Source organism: Tenrec ecaudatus, chromosome 1 (assembly GCF_050624435.1).
Source record: "Tenrec ecaudatus isolate mTenEca1 chromosome 1, mTenEca1.hap1, whole genome shotgun sequence".
NCBI lineage: Eukaryota > Metazoa > Chordata > Mammalia > Afrosoricida > Tenrecidae > Tenrec > Tenrec ecaudatus.
The window spans coordinates 247,818,256-247,832,500 of NC_134530.1; the positions used below are offsets into that span (position 1 = coordinate 247,818,256).

General features: G+C 37.2%; 1 protein-coding gene across 1 annotated transcript in view; it reads left to right on the forward strand.

Moving 5' to 3' along the window:
- DNAH14 (dynein axonemal heavy chain 14) overlaps positions 1 to 14,245 on the forward strand; it is a 419,312-nt gene that overhangs the window by 48,759 nt on the left and 356,308 nt on the right. Inside the window, exons 9-13 of the mRNA XM_075542667.1 lie at positions 1,891 to 2,144; positions 3,744 to 3,876; positions 10,318 to 10,573; positions 11,048 to 11,093; positions 11,186 to 11,283. Coding sequence (XP_075398782.1) covers positions 1,891 to 2,144; positions 3,744 to 3,876; positions 10,318 to 10,573; positions 11,048 to 11,093; positions 11,186 to 11,283 — 787 coding nt within the window. The remainder of the gene's footprint in view (positions 1 to 1,890; positions 2,145 to 3,743; positions 3,877 to 10,317; positions 10,574 to 11,047; positions 11,094 to 11,185; positions 11,284 to 14,245) is intronic.

Below are 14,245 nucleotides of genomic sequence, written 5' to 3' on the forward strand. Positions count from 1 at the left end.
TAAATACACCAGACCTAAAATATACTGTGGTTTTAGAGGACCAGTTATCATATTCCATGCCTGATCTTAATCAGTCTCCCTAATGCTCATTCAAAAGACCAGGATATCACTATGTGCTATAGTACTAATACACGTATTAAGATATTTAAGGTTGTTTGGTACCAGTGCTGAAAATCCAAAGTATAAACAGGTAGACCCTGCTTCACCCTTTTATCAGCTAAAAAAAATCCATGAATTATGCACATAAAGTGTTCAAATCATGTAGCCACTCCTGGGACTGCATAGATCTCCCTGCCACCCTGGAAGAGATGGTGTGGATGAGTGATTAGTGAACGATAAATCAGGAAAGGTGAGCATAGTCGGTTACAAAAGGTTTTGAATTCTCACTTCGGCAGATGACTGTGTCCTCCAAGTAGCTGTCTGAAAAAGGAAGTTTGTCATGAACAATATCATCAGGGACATTTCATCGCACTCTCTTTTTAACAGAACTAGGATTCTATTTGTCAGGTTCAGTATGTCAAGTCCCATAACTAGTATAGAAATTACTTTGACTTTATAGTTTTAATCAACTATCATATAAAAAAGGACAGCATTTTATTGCTAAAAATTCTTCTAGAGCAGTATTTCCCAGAGTGAGTAATTCTGGACCCCTGGAGGAACTAGAGTGATCTAGGGAGGGTCCAGAAGCAGATACCTACACTTTATCCTGGATTGTATGCTACAGTAAAAAAAGTTTTTATTTTTTCTTAAAAGGGGCAGCAAGCCAAATAAGTTTGGGAACTTAGTTATAAATATCAGCCACTAGTGGAAATAATTTGCAAAAGTGGTTAACTGACCAATTCATAATATATATATAGTTAAATGAATAAAGGGAAATATGAAGAAGATACTATTAAAAACGGTTATAATAATGTTTTTTAATCAAAATACAACTAGAAGGGATGACTACTAACCAAAGTGTAAATATTAATAGAAAAAAATAATTTTCAAAGACTCTCCCCAAATTTAAATATCAATGAGGAAAACATTTTTTAATAACATGGACAAGAAAGAATAATTTAAGGCATGTAAAACATTAAAAATTCGTAAAAGGAAACATTTTGAATAAGTCTATTTTAGAAGCACAATTTACTGGTAGAAATGTTTGGTCATACATTAGTACTGATGACACTTTTTTTGGTCAAAATTTGTTGTTCTCCCATGATCCTTTACACTAATTGCCTAAGGAGATGTCATATTTCTTTTAGGGTTTAATCTTTTCATTTATTGTATTTTTGGTGAATGTTTACAGAACAAATTAATTTTCCATTTAGCAATTTCTACACATACTGTTCATTGACCTCGGTTATATTTTTCACACTGTGTCAAGCTGTGCCGTTATATTTACTCTGACTGGTCTGTCCCCTACTCTAACTTTCCTGGGCTCCTTACCTTCTCACCTCTCCTTACGGGTCAATGCTGCCTCTTCAGCCTTGCACAGAGCATTATTTAAAGGAGCACACTGTTTCTGAGTGATATTGTCTCTTTTATGAGTCAATATATAAACGGGCTTCAAGGTAACTTCTGGGAGTGGGTTCAGTTCCAAAGTTAAAAGGTATCTCAAGGCAATATCCTGACTAGTCTGAATGTCATAAAATTAGCTGCCTGGGAGACTAAACTTAATAGGCTTTCAGAAGACATGTGTTTTGTGTTTTGTTTATTTGGTTGTTTTTTTCCCCTGTTTACTGTTTAAAAGCAATATAAGCAAGAGGTAAATTTTCAATGGAATTTTTGGATAAAGTTTAGTTCCAATTTGTTATTCAGGCTATAAAAATACTATTAACTAGAAATTGTTCTCCATTAACATAGAAATAATGACTTGCCTCTCAATTGTTTATGTTTTAATTGTAGGTGGCAGAAAAGAAAGATTTAAAAAAATACTTTGAGTCAGATATCTCTGTATATGATGACACAACCCATTTCAAACTGCCTAAATATCGACGTTTGTTAGAAACGGTCTTCAGGTTTATGATGCTGGTCGATTGCCTATTCCAGGAGCTCACTCGCCAACTTATGAACACTGCAATCACATTGCTTTTGGATTTATTTAATAGTTCTGCCAGAATGCCACTTTCAAAAGAAAAAAAGAATGATGATCTAATCAGGTAAACCATCCTTTTCACTTATAAAAGGAATTTATTGCCATCCGCTGAAATTGATGCTTATGCAGGATATAGCTAATAATTTAAGCTGGAATTTGGAAACTGGTTATAGCAAAATATTATTTGTATTCAAGTTGGATTAACAACTTATTTGGCGATGTTTACTTAATATTCTCTTTACAGTCTAAGAAAATTTCCTCTTTTTTTCAAAATTATGTACAGATCATTTTTAGTAGTCATATAAAATATACTCTGTGAAATTTGAATTTCAAATAACAATACTTTTTTTCTAATATAAGTGTATCCAAAATAGTATTTTAACATTTTCATTGGCATTTGATTACAGTATCATGCAATTGGATCATTCAATCATATTAACGAGAGTTCTGCCATCATCACTGTAGTCATCACCAGATTTTCTTCTATTATACTGTTATAAATGGATGGTTTTCTCAATTTTCCCAGTGATACAGTGCTTTTTGACAGTGCACATTTCTACAAGACATTCTTAGGAGGATGCCATCTTTATCCTTTGATCTCTCTCCATCCCTGATACCTCCACTTCAAACCAGACCAAAGGGTTCAATTTCCTGGGTTTGTTCTTCTGTTTTATTTTATTTTACAGCAAATCTGATAACACATTCTGATCCACTTGCCCTTAGTATCGTGCAGCATTTAATCTATGGGTTACCACTCCCTATGCCCCTTTAAGAGTGTGATATTTATAATGGGGAGAGGCAGGGCTGTGATTTTCATTTCTGAGCCAGAAGCCCAGTCTTTTCCAATGCACGAGAGATTCTTCATGCGCTAACTGGTAGTGTATAGGTGTAAGCCTGAGTTGTGCTGGGAAGCAGACTAGTTGGTGCACTCTGAAAGTTCATCGCAAAGAACTGTGATTTTAGTACTGATGTTAAAGATCACCCATGCTAACTAGCTGCTGTACCCTCATATTCACTAGACATATTGAGTCCTACCGTCTATGTCCCAATTCCAGCGGTTATTCTCAGATTTACTTGCCTTGGCTTCTGGTTGCTATGGGGTACTCTCATTTTGAGAGTGAGCCTACATTGGGGATTTCTGATCATTTACAAGTTCTGATGCTGTATTTGGGTGATTTTGTCAAATTTACATATGTATTTTAAGATGGATAGTTTCTGTCTTTTACAGAGATAATGAGCACCCTTAACAGTAGTTGATTTCTATCAATGTATAGTTGATGTTATTCCCTCTGTTTGGTTTATGATTATTATTTATTTTGCTTTATTATTATTTACTGTCTTTCCCTTTAGCTGTTTTCTATTTTTGCTGATTTGGTCAAGGGTCTCTTCATTGCCAACATGCCCCTTTCTAGCCCTATATCTTAAGAGTTCTGTATGTTTCTTAGTTTGTAGTTCCTCTCTTGCTAACAATCAGGATTAAAATATTTCAGTATTAGTCCATGTTTTAAAATCTTTACTTCTCATAAAATACTTAAACGGTTCAGCTCACTCGCCTCAGTGTAGTTTTGTAGAATGTTTTTCTTTGCTTCTGTTCCTCGTCCTGCTAAAGTGGGACATGATTTTAAAAGATACTTTTTTCATTCTTCTCATTTCGTAATTCTAGAACCTACATGAACAATTTATCTGTCACTAGAACTAAGTCTTTAAAAAGCAACTATGAAGAGCTCTATTGTCCACCCATCAGTGGTTCTCATGTTCTAAACCCAGAAGTAAAAACTCAAGCTGAAATTAATGAGGTAAAATGAACTTTAAAATATGTGTGTTTTTGTGTATGTGTATAAAATGAACTACAGTTTAGAGTAAGGAATGTGATTTATGACTAGTAACCACAATTTCTTTCCAAGGACACACACAAACATCCACTCTTAGAGTCAACCAAAAAACCAAACTCAGTGCCACTGAGTCCATTCTGATTCACAATGACCTTGTGTGGCTTTCTGAAGCCATAAGTCTTTATGGACTTACCCAATAGTGCCACAAGAGCTCCAGCTCTTACATCAGACCGCTGTGATTACACTTACCTCATTTGGTCCTTTTTTTCATTCACTCAACAAAGTATGTACTAGTCATTGAACTAGGCATTGCAGACTCAGCAAAAAGTAAATACATTGCCTGACATGCAGTTGACAGTCTTTGGGGAGAAAGTTGCACAAATCTGGTGTCTGGGAGTGATGAGCAGTGTGAAGGAAGTACCGCAAGGTAAGGAATGTAGAGCAATACTGCATGCTGCTTTACATGATGTGTTGGGCTGGGTAGACTGGAGAAACAAATTCACAGACACTCACGTGTATAGGAAAGAGCTTTATATAAATAGTCATTGTATATTAAGAAAGCATCCCAGCCCAGTCCAGATCAAGTCCATAAGTCCGATATTAGCCCATATGTCCAGTACCATTCGGTAAATTCCTCTTCAGACTCAGTCAACACATGCAATGACACCAAGTACAGGAAGATCACAGGCCAGTGGGTGGGAAGTCTTGTGGATCCAGTGGTGGTGGAAGCATCTCAGTGTTGGCGTGGGTCTCCACATGGCTCCTCCAGCTCCAAGGCTCTGGCTGCATCAGCATAGCTCCACCAGGCAATGTCTCTCAGGAAGTGAGCTTGTATCCTGCCTTGTGCGAACTATTTATCCCTTAGCGCCTCCAAATGAGACCATCAAGCTTTGACCTGATTGACAGGCTAGACTCCACAACACTTTCCGTAACTACCACACATGAGAATCATCAGGAAAGGTCATCCTTGTTCAAGTAGCCCTCGTTCTTTTATACTTCCACTACTACACCTTTAACCCCCTACACATTTCTTCAAAGCACCTTTGATTATTTGTATTTTGAACTTAAAAACAACCCCCTCCCCCACAAGTATGAGAAAGAAATCTAAGGGTTCTTTTTTATTGTCATAAAGAATTGTCTTCCTTATCCCTGGGGTTGTTGGTTTTTTGGGGGGTGGAGGGGATTTTTATTATTTAAATTTGATGCAGTAGGTGCTTCCTTTATTTGGAAAAAATAGTGCTTTATATGAGATAATACAGTATACTGTGTGCTTTATAATTTTATATATAGGTCAAAAAGGAAAAGGTCCACATGTAGTTTGAAACCTGGAAATAATATGTACCAAACTATTAACAGTGATGATCTATAAATTGCAGGATTTGGTGTAATAGCTACTTTTTTATGTATGAGGACTACAAAAAGTTAGTGGGAAAGTTCTATTATTGCTTAATGCCTTCCTCCCCACCCCCCAAACTTCTTGAAGTCTCCTCACAAACATTCATGGACGGTTTGACTTTGTCCAACGCCTGGACATTGTAATGTCTTTATTAGATAGTTCATACTTTTGAAAGGATACGAGTACAAGTTAATCTATAATTAAAGAGACACCCATATAAATTTCACTGAGTTCCAAAGTTTAATTAAAAAAGTAATTCCCTAGTCTACTCTTGATTGTTTTTTGTTTTTGTTATTACACACAATTCTACCGTCAAAAATCATATATATATATATATATTCCTGATATATATGAGGAGGTCTGGTGGTGTCTGGTTACACACTAGACTGTTAACTGCAAAATCTGTGGTTCAAAACGACTAGACCCACGTAAGAGAACGAGGAGGTTGTTTTTTTTTCCCCCTATGTCCATAAAGAGTAACAGTGTCCAAACCCTCAGGGGCAGGTCTACCCTGACTTTATAGCATATCTATGAACCAGAATTGACTCGATGGCAGTTATTTTGGTTTCTTTGGGGGTTTGGGTACACATGAGCAAGTATTTATCATAGGAATATTGCTTGGAATGAAATTTCTGAGTGAGAATGTATGCATAGTTTCAATTCTGCTGAGTATGTGAAATTACCTTCAAAAATACTTGGAAACGGTTTTCATTGTTTCACTTTCTCAGCAATCTTCATGTATTTTGCTAATCACATGGATTGCAAATGGCATATCACTGTCATTTTAATTTGGATTTCCACAATTGCTAGTTTCAGTGAGCAATTTTCCATGTATCAGTAACTCATGTTTCTTTTTCTGTGTTTTACCTGTTTACTGGGAATTTAAAACAACTTTTTTATTGTGAATTGGTCAAGGTTTACAGAGGAAATAATTTTTGCTTACAACAATTCATATATATTTTGTTTCCTATAATTTGTTGCAGACCCCACAATGTCAACCCAGTTATCCAACTTCTCTGGCTTCCCATTTCCATTGTTCCTCCTTTCCTAGAATTTCTGAACTTTGTCCTTCGGTAAATGCTGCCTTTTTATCTCAAGTTCCTGAGTAAGGAGCATACATCTCCCTGGTGTTCTTTGATTGAAAATTGATCCATGGGAGTGAATTTAGTTACACACTTTAAAATCGATTAGGCCTATCTGGAGGGTCCCACCAGTCTCTAACCAGTAAGCCTGGTCTTGTTCATGACATTTGAGTTTTGTCCCACATTTTCTCCCATTATATCCAGGACCTTCTAATGTTAGCCTTTAGAGCACTTGATAGTGGGAGCCACACCATCTAGTTCAGGTTTCGGTGTTCTAGAGTCTGATGCTCACCTGGTCCATTGGACTGATTGAGTCAATGTGTGTTCACTTTCCTTTCCTCAAGACCATTAGCTACACCATAGATAGCCACCCATTAGCTTTAACGCTATGAATCACCTAAGTAGGATGTAGAACGTTCTCTTTGTTCTATTTTATGCCAGTAAACCTTTGTCTATGGTCATGAGCCCCCAGGACAAGTGACTCATTCCTTTAAGATATTTGGTTGCATTCAAGACGTTTTCATAACTCCATGATATTTACAGCTTAGCTATATATTTGCATCATAGGTAGGTACATATGTCAAACACACACACACACACACACACGTATATGGATATAGTCCTACTTTCCCTTCCCTTCCTGTTCAGCCCTCATGTCTGTTCTTGCATCCCCTCACTGAATTACCATTATTGCAGAATTGTGTAATTCACAACATTTACCTCAATCCTCTTTAGCCTTTGCGCTCCTTCCAGTGTCTTCCCTTGCATTCATCAATTTTTGCTGAGCGTCTTATTTTTTGCTGATCTCCTTTGTCTATTTCTTTCCCCTTCACCCAAATTAATATATATCTACCCTCAAGTTAGTTATTTGTCCTCCCATGCCCTCCCACCTCTAGGAAACATCCAAGAATTTATCTTTTGTGTGAAAGCATTTTCTTGACTTTTTAACAACGGTCTTCCTTTTCTGACTGACTAATTGCACTCAACATTATGTTCTCCAGGTTCGTTCATGTTGTAAGCTATTTTTCAGATTCGCCATGAATTATTCTTTTGTTGTCTTCTATTAGATGCGCGTTCCACAGTTTGTTTGCCATTTCTTTCATTGACAAGCATTTAGATTGTTTCCATCTTTTTGCTTTGTGAATAATACTGTGATGAACATGGGTGTTCGTATATCGATTTGTGCCGCTGTTGTTATTTATTAGTGTGATTGCTGGATCATTGATTTTTCTCTTTCCAACTATTTAAATGCAACATCATTTTCCACAGTGGTTACGCAATTTTAAAACCCCCAAACAGTGTATTGGGGTTCTAGTCTTTCTACAAACTTTCCAGCATTTGTTGTTTTGACTTTTGTAAATACTGTGCTATTCCTCGTGGATTTGGATTTGCTGTTTGGATTTGCAGCTCTTAAAGGGCCAGTAATTATGAGCATTTCTTCTTCTGTTTGTTGCTCTGGTGAAATGGCTATTCATGTGACATGCTGATTTTTAGCTTGGATTATTTGTTTTCTTATTGAGGTGTTGAAATGTTCTATAAATGTTAGACATTTGTCATGTGTTATTACCTAATTTTTCCCATGTGTATTCTCTTTTTGCTTTTTTGGTGAAATCTTTTGAGGTACATGAACGTCCAATTTTTAGGAGCTTCCACTCATCTAGTTTGTTTTCTGCAGTGTGTGTGGCATCAGATAAACTTCATGGCACATCTAGGCCATATATTTGTCCCGATTTTTCCATTTATGGTATTTCGAGTACTGGATTTTACATCAAGTCTTTGATCCAAATTGAGTTTATTATTTTAATGTGATGTGAAATATGGGTCCTGTTAACATTTTTTAATTAAAAAAAGAAATATGAGTCCTGTTTCATTCTACAAATAAATATCCAATTTTTCAAGCATCATTTTTCAGAGAGACTATCTCTTTTCAATTTAATGAATTCTGGCCCTTCATCAAAGGTCAGCTATCCATAGACACATGGATTTTCTGGGTTTTCTATTCTGTTCCATTATCTATGTGACAGCCATTATACCAGCCATAGGCTGTTTAGATTACAGTGAATGTGTACTAGATTTTTAGATCAGGAAATGTGAGACCTCTTATATTCCATTTATGCACATATATCTTGGTTTCTTGTAATGTTTTGTCATTTTCTTGTACCAGCCTTTAGCTTCTCAGGTATATTCTATGTACTTCATCTTTTGATGGCAGTGGGTTTGGTTTCTTCATCTTTGGGATAGTGTTTATAACTAATATTGTTTCCTTGATTTACTTTTCAAAGGTCTCTTGATTAGTATAAAGGAATCCAACTAATTTTTGTGCGTTAATCTTGTACTCTGCCACTTTCAGAATCTTTCAATAAAAGTAATTTTCTTGCTCAGTCTTTGGAATTTTCTATGAATAGGGTCATATTATGCAAATAGACATAATTTTACTTTTATTTGTCAGTTTGGATGCCATTCATTTCTCTTTTTGCCTGATTGCTCCGTGAGTTCCAGCACAATGTTGAATCCAACAATCCACTCTCATCTAATCCATTCTAATTTATGGTGACCTTGCAGGACAGAATGGAACTGCCCCTTTGGGTTTCTGAGACTGTGGATCTTTACGGGAGCAGACTCTTCTCTTTCTGCTGGGGAATGTTTGGTTGGTTTGAGCTGCTGACATTGTAGATACCAACCCAAAGCCCAACCCACTGGAACACCAAGGCTAAGAATTCCAGGACAATACCGAATATAAGTGAAGATGAATGGCCTCCTTTTCTGCTTCCCGTTCTCAAGAGAGGTGCTTCCAGTTCTCCCATTGGTGTTGGCCACTGGGTTTGTATGTATTCCCTTTTGTTTCTGTTTTGTTGAGCAATTTCATCAAGACTAGGTGTTGGATTTTGTACAGTGCTTTCCTACATTCACAGATATGATCATGTGTTTATTTTCCTTTATTTATTTGAACTATGTTCATTGTTTTTCTAATGTTGAACCATCTTTGCATAGATGGAATAAATTCCACTTGGCTATGGTAAATAGAGATAGAGAGATTGTATTGGCTAGGCTCTTGAAAATTATAGTGTTCATAAGGGATATTGGCTATACTTTTCATTTTTAACAATGTCTTTGCTTGATTTTGATATCATGGTTATGTCTACTTCATAAAATAAATTCAGGAGTCTTCCATCCTTTTCTATAATCTAGAATAGTTTTAGTAAGCTTGCTGTCAGCTCTTCTCTGAAAGGTAAAATTCACCAATGAACCTGTCTGGACAAGAACTTTCTTGTTGGGAGTGTTTTAATGGCCTAGTCCATCTCCTCTTTCACTGTTGGATTGAATAAAACATCACCTGGTCCTGTGCCACCCCTGCCATCGTTCTTTGATTTAAGCTCATGGTTGCAGTCATTGTGTCCATCCATCTAGTTGCAAGTCTTTTTCTTTGCTACCCTGCTACTTTACAAAGCATGATGTCCTTCAGAGACCGGTGTCTCCTGACAACATGTTAAAATACATGAGATGAAGTCTCTCATTCTTGCCTCTAAGGAACATTCTGGCTGTACTTCTTCCAAGACAGATTTCCTTGTCCTTTTGCCAGTACATTCTACACTCAATATTGTTCACCAGCACCATAGTTCAAAGGCATTAATTCTTCTTCAATCTTTTGTTATTCAATGTCCTACTTTCATATGCCTATGTGAGGCCATTGAAAACGCCATGGTTTGGGTCATGCAGACTTTAGTTCTCAAATTTGCATCCTTGCTTTGAGACACATTAAAGAGAATTTGTGCAGGAGATCCTGGCAGCTGGTAACAGAGTATTATTCAATTATACTGGAGTTATGACATCTCATTTATAATTAAGGTCTATATTGTACCAAATAAAAAAGAAATGTTTTGTTACTCTTATAATGTCACTGATACCATAATGTATCTGTTAAACTAGATTTTGAGTAATATTCAGTTGGAGAGAGAATTGAAAACAATATATGCACCAATATTTGAAGTAGATATACATTTGAGAACTCCTACTCAGAGTTATTCACCAGAAGATTCCGAGGAAAACAATTTTGAATTTGACAAGTCCTCTAGGAAATCAGTAGTATATTTGGGAGATGATTTATCAGAAGATAGTGAAGAAGAGGCTCTAAAAGTCGAGAAATCCAAAAAATTCAGTTACAACCTTGAAGGACGCCTTTTAGGTAAGATGAATAGAACTATTAAGAATAGCTAGAGATACCTTGTCAATCAGAAAACAAGTGAAAAACTTTGAGTAGTGTATTATTGATGTATAGGTATCCGATTTTAATTTTTTAAAAGCTCAACAAGTTGTTTATTGTACATGTAAGCAACAACACTATTATTTGTCTTCATTTCCATCCAAAATCGATTTCTCATTCAGGGGACCTGAGGATCACTTCATCAAGATGAATAGCACTTGTGTTACTTGTTGGAAATGAAAACTCTCGGATACCATCTCAAACCTCCTTCATCAAAATCACAGTGGCGGGGGTGGGGGGAAGGGGGCGTGTTACTGAGGAACACTGCCATTCAAATGACCTTACCAGTTTATTCTTATGGTATTTGAAAAGGACTGGCATATATAAATTTATCATTTTGCTAATATAAATGTCAATCTGTTTTCATTTTCTCTTTCTTTCAATGGATTCTCATAGAAATGGAAATTGCAAATGAGTCTGAGAATAAATGCATGTGTGAAGAGTAAGTATTAGACATTTATGAAATTATAAGTAGTTGTGCTTTATGTTCATTACTCCTGTTATCTGAAATTATACTTTTATTTTTTCTCTCAGTACTGCAGAATTTCCTACAAATATCTGTATAGTTCCCAACAGATTGGAATTTTCAATAAAAATTCAAAATATGGTGACTAGTATTGAAAAATGTATAAGTAAGTATTTTAAAATTTTCCTTGCATACATTGTATTGGTTAGTTGCTTGGTTTGTAGGACAATAAATGAGCATACTCCATAGAGTGCATAAAATATAAAAATAAGGAAAATAGCCCAAATCTTGGATAGTTTCAGTAATGTATTCACGGTATATAGGACCCTTGCAGGAGTCCAGGTGGTGTAGTGGGTTACATGCTGGACAGTTCAAAACCACGAGCCACTCTGCAGGAGAAAGATGAGACTTTCTACTCCTGTAGCGTTTCAGTCTCGGTAACCCTCAGGGTCGGTTCTAACCCATCCCATAGCATTGCTATGAGTCAAAATCAACTCTATGGCAGTGATTTTTTTTTTCATATAGGATCTCTGATTGCTGAATATCTTTTCCCAATCTGTGGGCTCTTGTTTTACTCTTAATAAAATCTTTTGATGTACACAGTGTTTTATTTTTCATAGGTCCCATTCATCTAATTTGTCTTCGACAGTGTGTGCTTCCTTTTTTATTTCTGGTAACCTGTGTAGGCCCTTAGATTTGTCCTAATTTTCTCATTGATTATCCTAACAGCTTCAGAGTTTACATTTGGGTCTCTGACCCACCTTGAGTTTGTTTTTGCGCATGGAGTGAGATATGGGTCTTGTTTCATTCTTCGTCAAGTGGATATTCAGGGTTTCTCCAGTACCATTTATTGAAGAGGGTGTCCATTTCCTGTTACTGCTTATTGGGCCTTTGTTGACAATCAGTTGTCTGGATGCAGATGTTTTTATTTCTGGATTTGCTGTGCTGATCCATTGGTCTATGTATCTATCGTTATACCAGGACCAGGCTGTTTTGACAACTGTGGCTGGGTGGTAGGTTTGAGGTCAAATAGTGAAAGACCCCCTACTTTGTTCTTCTTTTTGAGAAATTCTTTTTTTTATTAATAAATCTTTTTATTGGGGCTCATACAACTCTTATCATGATCCATACATACATCAATTGAGCAAAGCACCCTTTCCACTGGATAAGAGAACTCAAGGATGTCTCTGCTCCCCACTCATATTCAATATTGTGCTGGAAGTCCTAGCAAGAACCACAAGACAACAGCAAGAAATCAAGGGAATGATATTGGGCATAGAGGAAGTGAAACTTTCATTATTTGCAGACAATATGATTTTATGGAGAGAGAATCATAAGGTGTCCACAATAGGACTATTGGAAATAATTGAAGAGTTTATGCACACCTTCGGCTTCAGCGTTTATGTGAGGAAGGTGATCACAAAATGATGGTTTTTGTTCCTTGGTGTCTGCTACCTGGTCCATTCAACACCTTGTATTCATTTAGGCCGTGTGCTTCTTCTCTGTGGGCTTTGTGGCTTCTGAGCTAGATGGCCGCTTGTTTGTCTTCAAGCCTTTAAGACCCCAGACGCTATATCTTTATCTTGGGTTTCTTCTTTCTCCATATGAAGTTGCCCTCATCATTCTCAAAATTCGCCTTCTACTTGGGTTCCTGTAATCAGCTTGATTTCCTTTTTTCTCCTCCCTCTCCCTCCCCACTCCCCCCTTCCCCCTGCTCCCTTAATAGTGTATAAATAATTATTTTATCTTATCTTACACTGCCCGGTGTCTCCCCTCACCCACCTTCCCATTGCCCATCTCCCAGAGAGGAGGTTACACATAGATCCCCAAGATTGGTTCTCCCTTTCTACACCCCCTTCCCTCCTGGTGTTGCCACTCCCACTGCTGGTCCTGAGGGGTTCATCCGTCCTAGATTCCCTGTGTTTCCAGATCCGTATTGCACCACTGTGCATCCTCTGGTCTAACCAGGTCCGCAAGGTAGAATTGGGGTCATGATAATTGGGAGGGGGGAAGCGTTCAAGAACTAGAGGAAGGTTTTGAGTTTCATTGTTGCTACACTAAACCCTGAATGACTCATCTCCTCCCCACTACCCCTCTGCAAGGGATGTCCAGCTGTCTATAGATGGGCATTGGGTCCCCATCATGCACTCCCCCTCATTCACAGTGATGTAACTCCCCCCACCCCCGCCTTTGTTGTTTGAGACCTGGTCTCCTCTGCCATTCATGATCACACATGTTGGTGTGCTGCTTCCGGGCTAGATGGCCGCTTGTTTGCTTTCAAGCCTTTAAGTCCCCAGATGCTATATCTCTCAATAGCCGGGCACCATCAGCCTTCTTCACCACACTTGCTTATGCACACATTCGTCTTCAGCGTTTATGTGAGGAAGGTGATCACACAATGATGGTTTTTGTTCCTTGGTGTCTGCTACCTGGTCCATACAACACCTTGTATTCACTTAGGCTGTGTGCTTCTTCTCTGTGGGCTTTGTGGATTCTGAGCTAGATAGCCACTTGTTTGTCTTCAAGCCTTTAAGACCCCAGACGCTATATCTTTATCCTGGGCTTCTTCCTTCTCCATATGAAGTTGGTAATTAGTTTTTCCATTGCTTTAAAGAACGATGTTGGAATTTGGATCGATTGCATTGAATTTGTAGATTGCTTTAGGTAGTATTGGCATTTTCACAAAATTGAGTCTTCCTATTCACAAACATGGGATATTCTTCCATTTGTGTAGATCTCTTTGGTTTCTTATAGTAATGTTCTGTCGTTTCCTTTATACAATATTTTTGTTTCTTTGGTTAAGATTATTCCCAGGTATTTCAGCTTTTGCATGGCTATTGTGATTGGTATTGTTTTCTTGATGTCTTTTTCAGAATTCTCATCACTAGTATATTGGAATCCAGTTGATTTCTGCTTGTTAATCTTATATCCTGCTACTCTACTAAACTCTTCAATTATTTCCAACAGTCCTATTGTGGACACCTTAGGATTCTCTCTCCATAAAATCATATTGTCTGCAAATAATGAAAGTTTTACTTTCCCTATGCCCAATATTATTCCCTTGATTTCTTGCTGTTATCTTGTGGTTCTTGCTAGGACTTCCAGCACAATATTGAATATGAGTGGGG